This window comes from Camelina sativa, chromosome 2, assembly GCF_030686135.1.
Source record: "Camelina sativa cultivar CO46 ecotype springtype chromosome 2, ASM3068613v1".
NCBI lineage: Eukaryota > Viridiplantae > Streptophyta > Magnoliopsida > Brassicales > Brassicaceae > Camelina > Camelina sativa.
In genome coordinates this window covers 30,382,005-30,402,146 of record NC_141881.1, presented here as the reverse complement: position 1 = coordinate 30,402,146, position 20,142 = coordinate 30,382,005, and the positions used below count along the sequence as shown (strand labels likewise).

Here is a 20,142-nt window from a genome sequence, read left to right as displayed (position 1 = left end):
GACTATTCCGTAAGGTTGCATCCCTTTTTGGCTTAAAATATGGAACTTCTTGACTGAGACGATCCACAATACGCAAGAACAATGGTTTGTTCATTCGAAACCGTCGGCGGAATTGGCGAGCATTGTATGTCGGATTATCAGAAAAATAATCGTTCCACAAACGTTCATGCCCTTCTTCGCGTTTTCTATCGATGTATGTACGCGGTTTCCTTTCGGCAGGAGTTTCCTCTTCAACAGCTTGAAATTGGTTATTAAATTGCTCTTGAAAGTATTGGTTTAAACTATCGTTATTGGCATCATAATGGAAGTGAAAATCACACAACACTTACTAAACCGCAACACCAATGAAATAAACAAAGTTTAAAACCTTTCCTATATAAACAACAACTACACTCAATTCATCAAAGTTTACTGTCAATATACACTTACCTTGTGATTACTTACGTTTGATGATGCAGGTTTGATGATGAATATCCGATTTAATTTCCCATGTATAACCTTCACCTACAAGGCTCATAAACAAACAAGCAAAATTGATTAATGTTCCCACTCAAACATAAGCGTAATTGACTTACAAGGTTCGACTCAAACAACACACGACACTTAAAATAATCTCTAATTCAAAGACACGATATTGAACCCTAAAGCAAAGGCTAAAACATCAACAAAACTGACTCACTCAACACACGACACTAAAAAGGTTTGACTCAAACAACAGATGACACTCAAAATTGACTCTAATTCAAAGACACGAGATTGAACCCTAAACCAAAGGCTAAAGCATCATAAAAACTAACTCAAACAACACAACACTCAAAATTGACTCAAACAACACACAACTCTCAATATTGACTCAAAACCTAATTCTAATTCATAGATCTGAAAAACCCAAATCGATGAAACATCGATGAAATTAGGGAGATGTGATTACCTTCGCCTTTGTTTACCGGAGATGAGATTTGCGAGCCACTGGAGACAGAGGAGACGATTAGACGGAGAGATCGCCGATGAGACAGAGGAGACGAGTAGACGGCGATACGATGGAGACAGAGTATACGAGTAGACGGCGATACGACGGAGACAGAGTAGACGGAGAGATCGCCGATGAGACAGAGGAATCACTGGACTTCGACGAGGAGACAGCGGAGATGAGATCGCCGTTTCGGCGTTTTGTAGTTGGGAGAGAAGAACGGAGATGAGATCGCCGTTTCGCCGTATCGTATTTGGGAGAGAAGAAAAAAAAATTCTTTGTCGACAATACCAAAGAGACTCGATATCTCTCCACCGACCAAAATAATTGGCCAATAAAAAATCCCCACGTCGCACAAGAACAGCCTAAAAACTGTTCTGAAATAAGAACAGTTTTGCCTATGCTAAACCCACTATTCTTTATTTTTGAATTTAAAAAGCCCAAGAACAGTCTGCCTGTTCTGGCGTTAAAAATGGCCTAAAGAAGGGAGGAAGAGGAACCGAAGAAGTTGTTGTGCTAAAATTGAGAGTGAAGGTGCCTTCCGTAGTTTACAAGTCTAATCCACGTAGGACACAACGTGCAAACACGTCTACGTTGGCACTTTTTGATTTCACACTCAATGCTGATTGGTTCCAATCCTATTTTGTTTACCTTTCATGATTTTATCCTACTTTACACATACTCCCTTTTCACAATTAGGATTATAAACAAAACAAAAAAGTCTCAAAAGTTCAATATCTAACATGTTGATTACAGTCATAATTTCAAATTCAGCTCCTTCTTGTTTCATTCTTCAACTTGAATGAGTACTATGTACACCTGTAAAAAGGCAAATATAGTTGTAATTTGGATTCTCAATACTACTACTAACTTTGCTACTTTGCTTCACTTGAATTGACTATGCTAAAAAACTCAACACATTGTAAAAATTTATATTTTTGCCCTGAGTAATTGAGACACTCAATAAAACAGAAAACGAATTAAGTAGACATAACAATTGTCAACGCGTTTATTTCATACTAATATTATTATTTAAATGCGTCATTGACTTAACCACAGAAAGAAAAAACCCCATGGCCGAAACGAACACACATATATAAGCCAAAGTTTATGGCGAAACTATCAAACCCAAGATCGTGAATATTTCAAATATAAACAAAAGAATCATATATCTTTGTTTCTCACCTTTTTTTTTTTGTTTTTGGTTAACAAATGGCAATAGCTTTAAACATGAATGGTTACATAGACGAGTTCACATTAGCTCTTGAACCATTCATGAAGGTAAGTTCATCTTCTTCTCCTACCTCTTCTTCAAACCCAAAAACTTTTACTCCTAACTTCATCCCTACTAATAATATTAATAACCAAGTCTTCCCGGTATCTAACCAACCCGGTCCGATTGGGCTAAACCAGCTCACTCCAACTCAAATCCTCCAAATTCAAACAGAGTTACATCTCCGTCACAACCACCAATCTCGTCGTCGTAGTGGTCATCTCCTCACAGCTAAACCAACCCCAATGAAGAAAACCGACGTGGCAACCAAACCGGTTAAGCTATACAGAGGCGTAAGACAAAGACAATGGGGCAAATGGGTAGCTGAGATTCGGTTACCTAAAAACCGAACCCGGTTATGGCTCGGTACGTTCGAAACGGCTGAACAAGCTGCGTTAGCTTACGATCAAGCTGCTCATAAGATCAGAGGAGACAACGCTCGTCTCAACTTCCCAAACATTGCTCTTCAAGGAGACTACTACAAACAGACATTGTCTCCGTCTATCAAAGCAAAGATCGAATCCATCTGCAACAGTTCCTCTGATCTTCTTCCTCTGCCTCAGCTCAAGAAACAAACCAAAACAGAGGAGGTGTTCTCTGGTTTTCATTATACGGGTCCTAAACCAGAGAAAGTACCGGTATATGGGGATAAATTCGGATCCGGGTTGTCGGGTTCTTCTCCTGAGTCGGATATAACGTTGTTGGATTTCTCAAGCGACTGTATGAAAGAAGATGAGAGTTTCTTGATTGGTTTGCATAAGTATCCTTCTTTGGAGATTGATTGGGACGCTTTAGAGAAACTCTTCTGAATCCCATTCGAGCTTCTTAACTCTCATTTATTTCTAAATTTGTTAGAAGTTTATTATTTTTCAGAGCTTTGTTAATGGTTGTAATGGAAGTTCTTGATGGTTGCAGAGAACCAGTGATTAACCTAACTCTGTTTCTGTTTGTTTATAATGGGCCAAGTATTGGGCTATATATATTTTAAGAGCCCAAAATCTTTAATTAAAGTCGAATCCAATATAACTTATGGACTTCTTTTTTTATAACGGACTTGAATTATTTGAAGGGAAAAAAACAATATCCAATACTTTCATAATTGTTTGTTTAGTCACTACAAAAAAAATTAGATGTATTGTATCACTTAAATTGCATCACACAAATAAATTATATATTTTTAAATTGTTTATTTACAAGTGAAGCAAATATATATGACATAACATCAATTAACATAAGTGATGTTATAATTATCTAATTTAACATCATTTAGTTGAAATTATTTTACTTTTTATTAGATTGTATGTTTTTTTAGAATTGATATAAAATATAAATTTACATTATTTAGATAATTGATGTATTTATTTATTTATGGTAAAATCACTTTTTAAACGATTTAAAATTTACATTAATAAAAATTAATGTTAAAATTAATTATATTAAAAGAATTAATATACAAATATATTTGTTTTTTAAAACAAAAATCAGATACTTTCAAAATCCATTTTACCAAATAATTGACATAGAGCTAAACCCCATGCCCTTTTCTTTTCAAGTTTTTTTTTTTTTTGTGCAAACTTTTTCAAGTTTCTAAACTCATAATTATTGTAGGAGAACAGTTGGTACGTTTGGCATTTGTAATAGCACATACATACCTATTTGAACATACCTATTCAAATAAAAAGGTATGTTCTACAAACTCAAATCTCATGGTTAGTTTTGAAATAAACCTTTTGTTTATTATTCTTTGCATAGCTAATATTTATATTAGATTATCTTGTCATAGCTTGTTTCCTCATGGGCTGTTTGTATTTAAACTAATTATGGTATAATTTAACATCAAATTTGAGATTTAAGCTGAAGTAATTGGGCATAATTGGATAATCTGAAAATTTTGTTTCTCTCATATAATTTCCCCCTTGATGAAAACTTGTTTGTATTGGATAGTATGTGATACGATGCATACATATATCTATTTCTAAATTCTAAAAGTTTAAAAATTTTATGGTTGTTTGATGAATTTCTAAAGTTTGCAGATTATACTAATCTATTTTTCAGGTTTGATGGATAAGTCATGGATTAAAAACCCACATTTATCTCAAAATTACATAATAGGAATATAAGGGTTTTTGGATTTGGTATTTGGTCCATCAATAGTAACCATGATGAAATGTACATCTAACCCTGGTTCTCTGGTATAATCTAACCATGGTTTTCTGATAAAATATAAGTCGAAAGAGATATCGAAGGTGATTTGATGCACTAGTTATACACTTTTTAACTAGTTGTAATTATTTTTTTGACTTGTTAGAAGGAAAAAAAATAGAAAACCAAAAGATTTTAATGACATATAACTAAAAAAATATCCAAATAACCTTATCATTTTAGACGTTGAGAGTGACCAACAATAATCAAATTACCAATGAAATTCTTTTAATATGTCAAATTTAAAGAACTAATTAACCATCTTGGTTAGTTGAGAATGTCAGAGAAATGGGTAAAAACATTAACACGTGTCGATAAAATGTGGCTCCCCATTGTTAAGTCATTCTTATTCACATGCATCACCATGTGCACATTAAATCATATACTACTACTAACATAGGTTCATGATCCCTTTTTTAAAAATGAAGATTATAAATGGCTGATTTCGTAGCGTGGACCGACATTTCCAACGGTGACACGTGTTAAGGATCTACGAGAAGTCCAACATGCATATATGCATGGTGAGAGACAAATGATATGGACATGAAGTGGAACACGTACTTAACATGTAGGTTCTCATGCGGTGCAAGTAACTGACGAAATTTTTGTCTTTTCTTTTTATTTATATTTGATAAGATAGAAATTGTACTATCTTTACTTATATATAAAATAAAAAAGTTTGGAAGTTGAAGAATTTGTCACGACTCGGTCTTTGTTCGCACAAAGTACTCTGCATCTTTTCATGTCGCGAAATAAAAGTTACGGACCTACCAAGGATATGTGTCTAGGTCTCACTAGTCGACAATCTACATCATTCATTTTTTTTCTAGTTATATTTTGATTAAAAATATGAAGAGGAATACGTACAAGAACTAAAAATATGATTATATATTTCATAAAAATGATACACATTTTGCATTGTAGTTTTACAAAAGGTATCATCTATATATATACCCCCCCCTTCCCTTACAATAGCCTAACTTGAAAAGTAAAAAATTTGCCTTCAAGCAATAAAGATAGAAGGCTACAAAAATATATATATACCCCCAAGTTGATAAAAGTTCCCTGTTTTTCTTGTTCATATAATCTCTTTTTCTAAAAGAAAAGAATTATGATGAACAAGATCAACCTATATGAGGATCTTGTACAATGTTCCATCATAGGTTAGGGATGTACATATTATCTATATATATATATGCACCTATGGTTACGATTATTATTTATTTAATTAAAAAGACTACTAAATGTACTCCATTGCCCCTTCCACGTTTATTGCTGCGTTTGTTTCCACTCCACCAACCGTCTCAAGAAATCCATCACCTGTACATATACATTACACGAAGGTCATTATAACTGCGTAACTCGTACGTATATACATACGGTTTGATACATCTATTATTTTTAGGTTAACTAAAAAAATCTATTTTGTTTTTGCATAATAGTATATAAGTACTTGCCTCAGGTGGGTCTTGCAAAGAATACGACGCACTGGTGTCTTTGGGGAACTTGGAGACAAGAATGCCAAAGCCTTGTTCTCTCTCTCGTAGCAGCTAATTTAGTTTAAAACGCAATTAGTGTATGACATTTGGTTATATATATCGGGAGTATTATTCACAATAACTTCGAATAATTACAACAACAACAACAAAAATTTGTATACCTTAAATGCATCTTCATCGGTTTTGTCATCACCAATGTAAATCGGAAATACTTCGTTACAGTTTTCAAATCCTGCAACATATACAGAGTTCTAAATTTAGAATTGAATATTCTAATTTTGAAAAAGGCACATTCATGAGCCATATTTATTGTTTGATGAAAAAGAGTCTCACCGAGTGACTCCAACAAAAACTCAAGAGCCTTGCCTTTGTCCCATTTAACCATAGGTCGGATTTCAAACACCTGTTTAAAGTACAAATTACTTTCCAAATCATATGAATTTAATTATAAAAACTAAGATACGTTAATCCAACATCCACCAACAAGAAGATGTCACGTCATAATACCTTTCGACCTTGAGACAGTTTCAACGTCGGATAGTTCTTTACCACCGACCGAACTTTTAAAGCCAGTTCGCTCCATTTCTGATTTTTAAAGAAAATTATTCACCGTATTAGTTTCGATTTTTTACAAACATACATTAATCGGATTTTTTTTTTCTACTTTTTTTCTCTTACCTTCTCGTCGACACAACGGAAGTGAACAGAAAGACAGAACTTGTTGTTCTCCACTTTGGCTCCTGCTGTTGATTTGGTTTTCTCCACTAATTGTTTATAAACCTGAAGAAGAAACTTTTTAATTATATTTGAAGTACTAAAAGATTAAATACACACAGAGAGATGATAAAACAAAATTTAATAATAACACAAATTTATTTACCTCATCTATCATGGGAAGAAAGTCACCGGCTGGTTGGTATAAAACAGATGGTTTATCCTAAAAGCCAAAAAGTAAATTTTTGATTAAACAAAACAAAACTAAGGGAATTCAGGATTAAAATTTAACTACTCATTGGTGTGTAAGAATTTACCTTATTGTATCTTGAGAAACCTTTAGTTGGCCCCTTAATGTCCATTCCATGGCTTCCAGCATAATACAGTTCTGCTAGCTTCACAAAGCTATAAACCTACAAAAATAAAACATATCAGATTTTAATTGGTTCATTAACAAATTTAGTAACAAAAATGAGAAATAAAAATATTTATACAAAATGTACCTTGTCAATGCATCTACCAGTGACTATAGAAGTTGGAAAAGACTTGGCCATTTTTTTCACTGTTCTTCTCATCTGTAAACACACAGAACAGATATTAATATCTACAAAAAGATAGAGAGTTGAGCAACAAAAAAAAGATTAATTATAACAACCTTGCTAGACATGAAAGCTCTGTCTGGATCATCGACGATGGGAGAAAGAGTACCGTCATAATCAAGAAACATGACGATTTGTTTTCCTCTTGCAGCTTCAGTGACACGCTCGAACATGTCTAGTGCTGATGGATGTCGTTTCTGGTAGGAATCAAATAATACTTATTTTTAGCAATTAATGCAAGAAACAGAGTTTTTTTTTTTAACGGACACCAAAAAAGTGTGTGAAGGAAGGAGCTTACGATCCAAGAATTGAGTTCTTCTTGTGCGGAGAGAGAAGGAAGTGATTTAAGATGGGTAGGAGAAGAAGCTCTCATGGAGTCAACCCAAGAGGTAAGTCTTTGACTTTGAGCTCCATTGATCTCAAGGTTTTTGAGGAGTTTTTTCTTGGAGATTGAGATGTAACCAGGAGCAGTCGGTGGCTTTTGAGCGGAAGGAGTAAAGACCGAGGAGTTGGACACTGTAGATACAGTTATGATCCCTGTCTTTGCGTCTGATACGACGACGTTTTGGCTCACCATTTTATAAAAAAAACTATGAAACAGAGGAAATTAAAACAGGGGATTTCCCGAACAGAGGAGGTGAAGTGAGATTGAGTGTTCTTCTCGACAATAATCAGAATCTTGAATTGAGAAAATCGGAGACTGAAGAGAAACGGTAGTTGTTGAGAACAAAGGAAGGAAGGAAGAAGAAGTGAAGTTGCTCTGTTTTGTTTTTAGGAATCTGGTAAGTGTTTCTTGAAGTGTTCGAAGAGACGAGAGAAAGAGATAGTGTGGGAAAGATGCGAGGACCAAGAGGTGGGTTTTATAGAAGAAGCACAAAGCCATCACAGAGAGAGAGAGTCTTGTATACAAGTTTACAAGTGGGAGCCATGGGACCGAGGTTCTTATGTGGGGGACCTACAAAGCCGGCCCAGGCTTGTTGAGCCTTGAGGGAGGAGGAGGAGGTGGTGTGACTCTTCTCTTTGTCTTAATGGTGCCTTTATAATGCCACGTGTCCCCAATGCAAAGGAAGCACCCACCTTCACCTCTCCCTCTCTCTGTGTCTTTTTATTCGTCTAGGTCGTATTCGTATAATATGTTTTTTAATAACCTCACGACGTCGAATCATATGATATAAAAATAAAACTGAAATAATCGAGTTGTTTTTTTATAATTTCACTAACCAATTAATGTCCACATCAACATAGATATCAACCGTTTTTAAAATTTAATGAGACATTTTTTATACCCATAATATACAAACCAAAAGCTTTCACGATCTACATATATTATTATTGTATTTATACACATGGATGGAACACATACTCTAAATTATTCCCCAAAACAAAAAAAAATTGCTTCGTTTTCAATAAATAATTTACTTTTTATGATACATTATTGAAATCCGAATACTAAATTATATACAACATATAAGTTGCCTTGGCAATAACCACACCATCTAAGCTTGACGACTTCACCGATTTCATAAACAAATCAAAATGACTGTATGAGCCGGACCCCTTGTGAAGTTGTGATGCATGATACAGCTACACGTACGATACTTAAAAATGACATTACATTTTATTAACATAAAATCATCATATTGTAATAAACCAATATCTCTCTCGAACTTTCTTTTATACCTAACTTTTGTTCACGAATTGACAGGAAAAATAGTTTATGGAAATTTTTTCAGAAAAGATACAAACATTTTTTTTCAAAAAAAAAATATTATTATCGTAATTATTGAAAATTTCGAACATACAAAATAAGTTTTTAGAGCTATCGAAGCAATCGTTCAATAGACACTAAACCTAAATTTATAATCGAGAAATAAAACTGTATCATCCTGTAATATATTTTTTTTAATGTGCTTCGTCATGGAATACGAATATATTTTTTTTTTACAGGATTAAGAAGGCTAATATCCATACAAAGATGCGAGAAACGAGCAATCCCGTGCTTTAATAGGATTGACCCTTCGAGAAAGTTTTAGTCGATCCGGGTTTCAGCATTGGTCTCAGAACAGTTTGAATTTGATTGTAAGTTGTAACGCTTCTTGTTTTTTTTGCACGTGGATATTGGACCGTTATCTGTTCATTGGATTTATCTCGCGACCCCATTCGGTTTTGGTACTTATCAAATTATGTTGTCTTTATTAGTGATAAGTTTTGGGTTTTGTTATAACATATCAGACTGTAACTGAAACGGTGTGTGTCATTCTAGTGAAATATACATGTGTCATCGCATGCATGTGTGTAAAATATGCAAATGTGTGCATTCACATCTACAATGCTTATTAGATGTTAGAAAGAAGCTTTATGAAATTTAGTAAGGGTGTAATTATTTGTATAATATATAATTAAAAAGTGTAACTCGAAGACGCCCCTTGTCTTTGAAAACCAAAAGCACCCATTTTTGTGCTAACCTCAAAACCAGCTGCGGCTGCAAAGCATATTATATCATTTACTAGTGATATAATTGCAAAATTTTCCACTATCTCCATTCATATTCAAATTAGTTTGACAGTATAACTTTTATTTCATTCCGTTTAATGCTAACAACATAAATGGACTATATATGTTTTTTTTCTTTTTGTCAACACAGCTATATATAGATATGGTTTTCTGCATACGAAAATAGTAAATCTGTACTAGTACTATTTGATATTTCGGTATATGTAAGTGTATAACTTGAAAACGAAAAAACAATACTAGTAGTCTTTTATAAATGGGTTATCCTAAATATATACTATATCATATACGTGTGTTTGCTAAACCTGTGGACTCTCTGTATTACTAATACGCATGTAATCAAATCGAACCCGTGGATCGCGTGGGAATATGCTCTTACTAGTTTACTACATCCCTATTATTGGATTAAAAATAATACTCGGTCAAAAGAAGTATGGGTTTGACATTGGAATGAACAAACTCGAATGTTTTTTTATTATTTCTAGAAACTCGGAGAAATGTAAATGTAAGTTTAAAAATAGAAAAATGGGCAGTAAATTTACTTAGGGGGGAGGAGGGAGAGTCGGTTGGTCAAGAATTCAATATCTTACGAGGAATCTGTGTGTTATTCAAGGAAAGTTCAGTCTTCTGTTTGATCACGTTTATGGTTTGAAGCTAGCTGGTCAATGGCACGATCACACGAAGCCAATAGACTATATTATTTGTTTGACTATAATGCCGAATAAGATACTTGGAGATGGGAAAGGAACGTTTGACTTTAATTCTGTTCAACACACTAAGAACATTTAAAGATACTACTAGCTTCTAACATTTTTATCAAAACCATTTAGTTTCAATTGAGTAATGAATCTTTATAACACCTCTTTTGAAGTTTTTATCTTCGGGATTAAGAAAAAAACCGAATTTTCTAATAAATGCTTACCAAACGCGGATTCATAATTCAACATAGCCAACAAACCTTTTTTGAATTAAAACTGATTGTTCAGTCAGATTGAAAATCTATTCGTTAGGGAACTCTTTTTCCAATAAGCTATATATATTCGTAATATACACCAAAATCAGAATAAACGGAACTTTTAATATAATTTCATCTAATGAACTTAAGATTCCGTAATATTTGCTTTATACTATATCATATACGTGTGTTTGTTTGAAGATTATATTATATGCATTATGAAAAAAGAACAGTCAAACCATCAGAATACTAGATGGACACATTGGACAGTCTCTCAAGGAATCATCTCTTAACAAGATTAATAAATAAGTATTTTTGATTTCTTAGGATCTTATTCGTTTTGCCATGTGCCTCTAATTTTTTTCCGATTCGATGTATGTTGAAAAAATTACTCGAGCCTGATGTGAACGCGATCAATTCAAGGATATATTTGTAAAAAAATCATTCCGGTTTTGGTTTAAAGCTAACATTCATAGAAAGTTTTTTCTTTTCTTTTAACAAGGCTTAAAATAGTTCAAAAGTTTAATGTGAAAAAGAGGGATATTATTGTTGATTATTTGAATTACTTGTCATCCAAGATATATAATTCAGATATCTAATTGACGATGACGTAAGCAAGTATGTAATGTTTGAAGAAAGAGGCTTCACGGGCGATCCTATTCCCATAGATTCGGATTCTTTCGATCCTTTGTTTCAATTTTGCTTATGGAATTACACTTTTACACATATTATATATCAAACTATTATTTGGTTTTTGTTAAGAAATCAAACTATATTTTTTATTAGTATAAGGACTAAGGTTCTGAGTCTTCTGACTGGTACCCAATTTATTACTAAGTTATAAAAACTGGAAAGCAAACCCGTGTTTTCCGGCTGAATCAACGCCTTTGAACATCTTCTTACATTGTTATTCGTTTAAATTTAGGTTTAATTGTTTTTCATTTAAACATCTATAATCTTTTTCGGCGACGATTCAACATATAACTAATGTCTCAAAAAGTTAGATTGTGAATTAGTTAGCTACACGTGCATGCACTTCCCCGAAGTTTACGAAACTTCTCTTGACCTTATAGATGGTGCTTCACTTATACTGATGTTTTTTCCTCAACAGAAATTTTTCTTATTTGACGAAAAATGTTTATTTAAGAAAACAGTTACCTCATCATAAATTGGGGTTATACATAGTTTTCAAGTTTTCTATTCGGTTGTATCAATTATTGTAACTATAGGTTGTTGTGGAAGTCAATTGAAGTGTCAGGATAAATCGCCGGCCATGGACCGGACCGAGAGTCCAAAAAGATTCAAAAAGGTTCATAACGTGTCAGGAGCTTGTCCCTCGCTGCCCAAACCATATGACTCGTCTGAATCTGTCCCTCTTTCTAAACCGACACCACACGTGTGGACCGTGTGGTCTACTTCGGTACGTGTCCCTATTGAAACACAAAGCCCTCTCTAGTGGTCGGCAGATTCTTTAGTTCTATTTTATTATCTTCACACAAGAAAAAAAAAAAACATAGCAAGTATAAAAAGTAATACTAAGAGATGCATTCATCGTACGTGCACGCACCAAGTCCACATGTTCGGCTCTTCCCGACTGATCCCATCAATAGGTTACAGACTTTGTTGATAGTTTTCCAGAGGGTAATAATTTTTCCCCCGAAAATAAGATGGTTTAGTTAAATTTAAATACTAGTGTTCTTTCATTGTAAAGTCAAATAAATTACTGTTTAGTCCATATCATGGAACTAATACGTAGAAAACAATATTTGAAAAACATTCTGAATTACATGTATTCAGTTGCCTACTTGTATACCCAAAATCCCTAATGATTATGGTACATGGAAGCTTAAAACTAGTGGCAATAATAGAAGGTCAAAATCAGTTGGGGACATTCAACGTGTCTAAATTGACATGAGGTTTTTGGCATATTGGCCAAGTTATTGCTATTTCCTTTTCTATGTAATTAAAAGAGAGAAAAGTTGATGTAAGAACGGAAGCTGAATTACCGGCTGTAGCAGTGGCTGAAGTACTACGTGACCGACTTCTTGATGTACAACCTGAAGAACTTCCCAATAAACTGTCTGAAGTACTTTTTGGAGAGAACCAGCTTGTACCAGTTGAGGAGAACTACGATATCCTTCCTATATGTACAAGAATCAGAGTCAAACATACTTTGGAGCTGACCACTGGAACTAGAAGTGATGCGGACCTTCAACGGGCTGAAAGATCATATCGTTGGAATGGAACCGTTGCACTCTTTTTCCCTTATCTAGGGTTTTTCCCAATGGGTTTACCTAGAAAGGTTTTTTCCAATGTGGAAGATCAAAGAAAGCCACCCTTGTTTCGAGCTAGTTCAAGGCATGGTTCAGGGAGCCCTTCCGCAAGTAAATCCTCACTCAAAATGGACCTTTCCATAAATGGCTCAAACCAAAGCATCCTTTGGCGTCCTGGAGAGCTTCTATATCACTTGGAGACTTCACCACACATCTTAGGATGCACCCCACCTCACTTGATTAGGCGGATCAAGTTAAACTGCAACTTTCCTTATTTGGATCTGTTTGTCTTTATGACACATCGGTCTTTTCCTTATTCAATGGTACGCCTTTGTGAGACTCTCAAGAGCATCCAGAAGCTTCCTAGAATGTATCTAAACGTCCCAAGAAACCACAACTTCAGCCCCAAGTTATCAAGACTCAAGGAGCATCACAGCTTTCCCAATGTGGCCGATATTCTCATTCAATTCCCAAGATCATGATTTTCATTAATTATTGTGATTTCTTTCTTTATTCTAGCATTTAGAAGTTGTACTCGAGCCCCTTTATAAGCTCTATCACTTTGTATTTTGGGAGACACGTTTTTGCATAATAAGAAATTTCAGTTTGCTTCAACACCTTGTGTTTTGAATCAAATCCTTGTTCCTGCGAGTTCTAGGTAGTTTGTGGAATCAAACGACTTAGGTTTCGTGTAGAGTCTCTGATCCTTGCGAGGAATAGCCCTTGGATCATATTCTCTAGCCCTCGGTGTTGTGGAATCAGCATCAAACCGGTTACTCTCCATCAGATCGCTTCCGCCCAAGCTTCTAAGTCTTTGAGTCCGTGAGTCTTGTCTTGGTGGATTCTGAGGCTTGTATCATTGGTATCAGAGCTTAAACGCTCCTATCTTACCAGGTTATTTCGTTCCTTGTTTTGTTTTTTGTTTTTATTCAGTTTTAAAATTTCATACAAAAAAAACCAAAAAAAGTCTGTTTTCGTCTGTTTTATTGCTTGAATTTTATAAAATTGAAAAAAAATCATAAAAATTATTTTCCTTCTGTTTTAGCTTATATAAAGTCTTAAAAAACCCATAAAAGTTTTTGTTATTAATTTTAAAATTCGTTTGCTATTTCTGATTTGAATTCTGTTCCGATCTGTCTCAGTTTTTGTTGTTTGACTTAGTTCAGATATCTATTGATCTCTCTTGTTTATCTTTGAATTTTGCAAGGAACTATGGGTGACGAAAATCCTATCACACTAGAGACCATCATGACTGCGCTCACTACTATGAACGTCAACATGACAACCATGTCAACACGGCTCACCCAACTGGAGCAAATGAATCAGAATGCACCACCACTTGGCCAAGGAAGGAACCTGCAGCCTGAAGTTCAAGGAGGCAACTATGATCCTCATCAAGAAGAGGAACCACCAGACTTACAACCTCAACAGCAGCACGTGGCCTTTGATCAACCCAATCGAAGAGCTCAAGGAGACCGAAACCGTGTTCGTGAAGATGAGAGAAACCTACCACCTGAAGTGAAGCTCACTGCACCTACCTTTGCAGGAAAAATTGATCCTTCAGCTTACTTGGAATGGGAAAAGAGGATGGAGCACCTCTTTGAGTATTATCACTACACAGAGCCAAAGAAGATAGCCTTAGCTGTTGCAAGTCTCACGGATCATGCACTAGCTTGGTGGGACAGAGAAGTAGCTGAGAAGAGGAGGCTTAGATACCAACAAATCACACGCTGGCCTGACATGAAGTTTGAGCTTCGCAAAAGGTATGTACCACCTCATTACTACCGCGATTTACTAAAACAATTTCGTGCTTTGTTTCAGGGATCTAGGAGTGTAGAAGAGTATTATGAGGAATTTGAACTCATAAGAAGCCATCTCGAGCTTGAGGAGACCGAGGAGTCTCTCATGTCCCAGTTTGTAGATGGCCTCCAAGATCGAATACAACGCAAAGTGGAGACGCAGCCCTACCACTCCCTACAAGAAGTTCTACACCTCGCCATGCAACGTGAGCAACAAATCAAAAAGAAGACAAATCCTCGGACTAAAGCCAAAGACACCTCGTGGAGCCAACCACAACCCACAACGGTTCAAGCACCACCTCCGCAAACTATAGACAAAGGAAAATCCATTGTTGTTGATTCTCGTTTCAAATCAAATGTTCACCGTGCTGAACAAGGTAAGTCCTCTAACCCTCAAAGATCACATGAAATAATTTGTTATAAATGCCAAGGCAGGGGACATGTGGCAAAAGAGTGCCCCAACAAGCGAGTCATGGTGATCACCACCGACGGTTATGACTCACAAGATGAAGTTGATCCATTGCAAGCCGATGCAACCACCATCTATGCCGATGAAGGCGAGCTGCTAGTCATACAAAGAGTACTCTCAGCCCAACAAACAACGAATGAGCCCGAACAAAGAGAAAACTTGTTTCATTCTCGTTGCACCATCAAAGATAAGGTATGTCACTTAATTGTGGATAGTGGTTCCTGCACTAATATTGCTAGTGTTACTCTTATTGAGAAGCTAGGACTCAACACCACTAATCACCCGAGGCCGTATAAGCTCAAATGGCTTAATGACAAAGAGGAGATAAAGGTGTCAAAACAAGTTGAAGTGCCATTCTCTATCGGAAAATACCAAGATCAAGTCTTGTGTGACGTTGCACCCATGCAAGCTGGGTATGTTCTACTTGGTAGACCTTGGCAATATGATCGTGATGTCCAACATAACGGGCGTACCAATCACTATTCGTTTTGCCTCAACAACCTCAAGTTTACTCTTGCGCCATTAGACCAAAAAGAAGTTCGTGCAATGCAAGCAAAATCAAAGGTATGTGCTAATACACGGTTTAGTTGCTATGTTGATAAGTCCTATTTTCCTCCAATCACGGATATGATGCACTTGTCTTTGCCAAAAGACCCACTTTCAGATTTTGGAGCTAAAAAGGAGCAACTTATAACACCCCATGGTGTATCTATCACGGTGAACCACACGCCTACACTAGAGTTGAATGCTGCAAAAGGAGTCTACCACTCAATGCTGCTCCAAGATGAACCACCTGATGCACCAATCCGCCATCAAACAAAGCAATACCAAGGTAAGACTTTAGAGTCCCAAAACCGCATGAAAGCTAACTTGCTTTCTCTTGGTGCAGATAAAATAGTTTCGAGGTCGAAACTCATTCAAGGGGGAGGGGATGATGTAAGAACGGAAGCTGAATTACCGGCTATAGCAGTGGCTGAAGTACTACGTGACCGACTTCTTGATGTACAACCTGAAGAACTTCCCAATAAACTGCCTGAAGTACTTTTTGGAGAGAACCAGCTTGTACCAGTTGAGGAGAACTACGATATCCTTCCTATATGTACAAGAATCAGAGTCAAACATACTTTGGAGCTGACCACTGGAACTAGAAGTGATGCGGACCTTCAACGGGCTGAAAGATCATATCGTTGGAATGGAACCGTTGCACTCTTTTTCCCTTATCTAGGGTTTTTCCCAATGGGTTTACCTAGAAAGGTTTTTAATGAGGCAACCTCCTTCCACATATCTTCCTACACATATTCCAATGTGGAAGATCAAAGAAAGCCACCCTTGTTTCGAGCTAGTTCAAGGCATGGTTCAGGGAGCCCTTCCGCAAGTAAATCCTCACTCAAAATGGACCTTTCCATAAATGGCTCAAACCAAAGCATCCTTTGGCGTCCTGGAGAGCTTCTATATCACTTGGAGACTTCACCACACATCTTAGGATGCACCCCACCTCACTTGATTAGGCGGATCAAGTTAAACTGCAACTTTCCTTATTTGGATCTGTTTGTCTTTATGACACATCGGTCTTTTCCTTATTCAATGGTACGCCTTTGTGAGACTCTCAAGAGCATCCAGAAGCTTCCTAGAATGTATCTAAACGTCCCAAGAAACCACAACTTTGGCCCCAAGTTATCAAGACTCAAGGAGCATCACAGCTTTCCCAATGTGGCCGATATTCTCATTCAATTCCCAAGATCATGATTTTCATTAATTATTGTGATTTCTTTCTTTATTCTAGCATTTAGAAGTTGTACTCGAGCCCCTTTATAAGCTCTATCACTTTGTATTTTGGGAGACACGTTTTTGCATAATAAGAAATTTCAGTTTGCTTCAACACCTTGTGTTTTGAATCAAATCCTTGTTCCTGCGAGTTCTAGGTAGTTTGTGGAATCAAACGACTTAGGTTTCGTGTAGAGTCTCTGATCCTTGCGAGGAATAGCCCTTGGATCATATTCTCTATCCCTCGGTGTTGTGGAATCAGCATCAAACCGGTTACTCTCCATCAGATCGCTTCCGCCCAAGCTTCTAAGTCTTTGAGTCCGTGAGTCTTGTCTTGGTGGATTCTGAGGCTTGTATCAAAAGTTGATGTGGATTTTTTTTTGTTTTTTTTGGAGAAAGAATTGTAGGTGATGTGATTTTTTGGGGGGAATTATAAGAAAGTAGAAGGAATGCGCTGTAAAGAGTTGCGATGAAGTGAGATATGAGAGTGTGATTACATGTAAAGAAGCTTATTCGACGTCGTTGGTTTAGTGTGTGTTTCTTATCACTTTCCTATCTTTTCTTTTTCTGTCGACGCATTATGGAGCTAACACGTTTCGATCCTTTGTTTCCCATGTATTATTATTGTAAGCTTTAGTTTCCTATAAACTATGAAATTCTATTAGAGTAAAACCAAAATCTGATAGTTTCATCAGTTTTATAAATGATAATATCACCGTATTTTAACTCGAAATCTGCTGGAGCAAGAACTAAATATCTATCATCAACTCGAAAAAGTTTATAATTATTGAAAAAAACATGCACACAAATAATAGAAAAGAATATCGAAAATCATAGCAGAAAATATATTCAAGCAAAAAAAAAAAACGTACATATATTCTTTACCAACAGTTTTAAGAAATAAATATTCGTGGACCATAACAGTTCCATATCACGTGGAATAGGAAAAAAATATACGACATGATATAAAAGAATTGTATTCCATCTATAGCGAAGAACTCTATTATGTGAAACAATACCTATTTGGAATCAAACTTGGTAGAATCCGTATACAAATATATCATTTACAAATAATTCTATTGTATTTATTTTTTACATTTATATCTCTTTGAACTTAAAAATAACTTTCGGTGTGTATTAATCAGTTTAATTCTGAATATTTATGAATTAAGAAGTAGAGAAGAGAAAAAAAAAAAAAAAAAGAAAGAACAAAGACAGGTAAACGGAAACAACTGCCAAAGCCTAACGGTATCGCTGCCTTAAAGAAAAAACGGTTACTTTCGGTCGTGGATATGGGCCCACTTTCCCACGGCTTTCCTACGCTTTCTGACTCACTTCCTTCATGGCCCACTGGCCCATAACCATTATTTTAGATTAGTATTTTTTATAAATACAAAATTTAAAGTTTTAAGTTTAATCAAAACAGATTGTTTTTTTTTCGTTAGTGGATTGAACAAGAAGACAAACAAACTTTAAGTATACAATCATCATATCAATTAAGCAGTAATACCAAATCTTTAATACATAATGTATATTTAACTAATGGCTTTTTAAGATGTTATTTTTCCCTCTTGTTAATTCTATCATATATTTTTAAAAAGAAACTTGCAAGAGAATGGAAAATGAATTGCCACTTATTGTCGGCCCACACATACACTGCTAAAAGAGAAAGAAAAAAAGTATATTGAAAAGAAAAGGTATGATTCTTTTGTCATTATATGATGAGTCGCTTTTTTTCTTGCTTCGTATATCATTTGCTTTATAAAATAACCTTGCTTTTGAGTAAATATATATAATATATGAAATTTCATTTACTATAACAAAAGGAAAAAAAAAAGTTTTTTAAAAAATCAGAACCCAAATATCTATAAAACCCGTAGTAAAAAAATTATAATCATTAATAACCATACAGTAATTACCCCTTATCCCTTTGGGTATAATTAGGGATGATGACAATCCAATGCAATGATAAAACATCGATACATTCCGCAATCCGCATTATCAACCAAATTACTTTATATTGTGGCTTATCCTATAATAAATTTTTAAAACTAAACTGGCAAATGCTTCCACAATGTTATTTACTATTTTGTTGTTGTTATTATAGTTTGTCTTTTTCATTTTATCCCTATACACTAAAAAGGAAAATTATCGACTTATCGTATATGCTTTTTGTTATCGACTTATCTTGTGATGACTGATGAGGCATCTCTAGTTTCTAACAAGTCTAAAGCTTCCATATCTTTATTTTTTTCTGTTTTGAAAACAAGCTCCCATATCTTCAAAGAACCTTATCTCATGATCAGAAGTAACATTTTTTAACCATAGTAGATGGAAAATAATGAAGTTAGATATATAATTAATTAATGTAAGTAGGTAGTGTCTTTAACTAATATTATAAGAATACAAATATAACCATTCTACCTTTAAGAATCTGAAGACGGCGTGATATATCTGAAATTAAAGAGACAATCTAGCATTACCACGCCCAAATCCGCATGGTCTTGCAAAAGTATTTGAAAAAGCTAGCATCTAATTTTCTTTAAGCCATCAGAATATTCGAAGAAAATCATGAAAGTAATCTGAACAAACGAGAAGATTTGTTTATCTTAATTAAGGGTAGAAGTAGAACATTATAAATTTTCAAAGGTCGTTGCATATTAAGTATGCATTACAAGTGGGTGTCTTTAAAACGATATCAGATTCTGATTTGATGGAATCCTCAACGGTTCACAAATCACCTCTTCGAAACTATTTTCTTCTTTTTTTTTTTAATAAAGAAAAACATTTAGAAAGGCATTCGAATATAATTTAATCAAATCTGATGTGTGCTTTGGGACAATTTAATATGGGCCGTGTAATTTGGTGGATGCACAGTTGCACACCCCAACTTGGTTTCAGTTGGAATATGCTCGGAGTTATATATATGATAACGAGTCCATATCGTAAATTTTTAAAAGGCATTCGAATATATATGATAACAAGTCCATATTGAAAATTTTATGCTCGGAGTTTCGAAATAAGAAACTCGTTTGGTGAATAAACTAATGTTTTCTGTTGACAAACAATTAATATCTTAAGAGCATATTGTAAGTGCAAATCATAAGGAGCATA

General features: G+C 35.1%; 1 protein-coding gene and 1 pseudogene across 1 annotated transcript; one reads left to right on the top strand and one right to left on the bottom strand.

The window, feature by feature from the left end:
* The first annotated feature begins 2,182 nt into the window (after nucleotides 1–2,182).
* On the top strand, nucleotides 2,183–3,195 carry LOC104742868 (ethylene-responsive transcription factor ERF057 pseudogene; annotated as a pseudogene).
* Nucleotides 3,196–5,309: 2,114 nt separating this feature from the next.
* On the bottom strand, nucleotides 5,310–8,338 carry LOC104742860 (putative trehalose-phosphate phosphatase J). Its single transcript, XM_010463930.3, has 11 exons — nucleotides 7,556–8,338; nucleotides 7,314–7,454; nucleotides 7,162–7,233; nucleotides 6,976–7,071; nucleotides 6,825–6,881; nucleotides 6,623–6,724; nucleotides 6,452–6,529; nucleotides 6,278–6,347; nucleotides 6,106–6,176; nucleotides 5,903–5,995; nucleotides 5,310–5,765 (listed from the first exon to the last, which is right to left on the bottom strand). The coding sequence occupies exons 1-11, from the start codon at nucleotides 7,832–7,834 to the stop codon at nucleotides 5,715–5,717; spliced, it is 1,110 nt and encodes a 369-aa protein (XP_010462232.1). The 5' UTR covers nucleotides 7,835–8,338; the 3' UTR covers nucleotides 5,310–5,714.
* Between the last annotated feature and the right edge of the window lie 11,804 nt (nucleotides 8,339–20,142).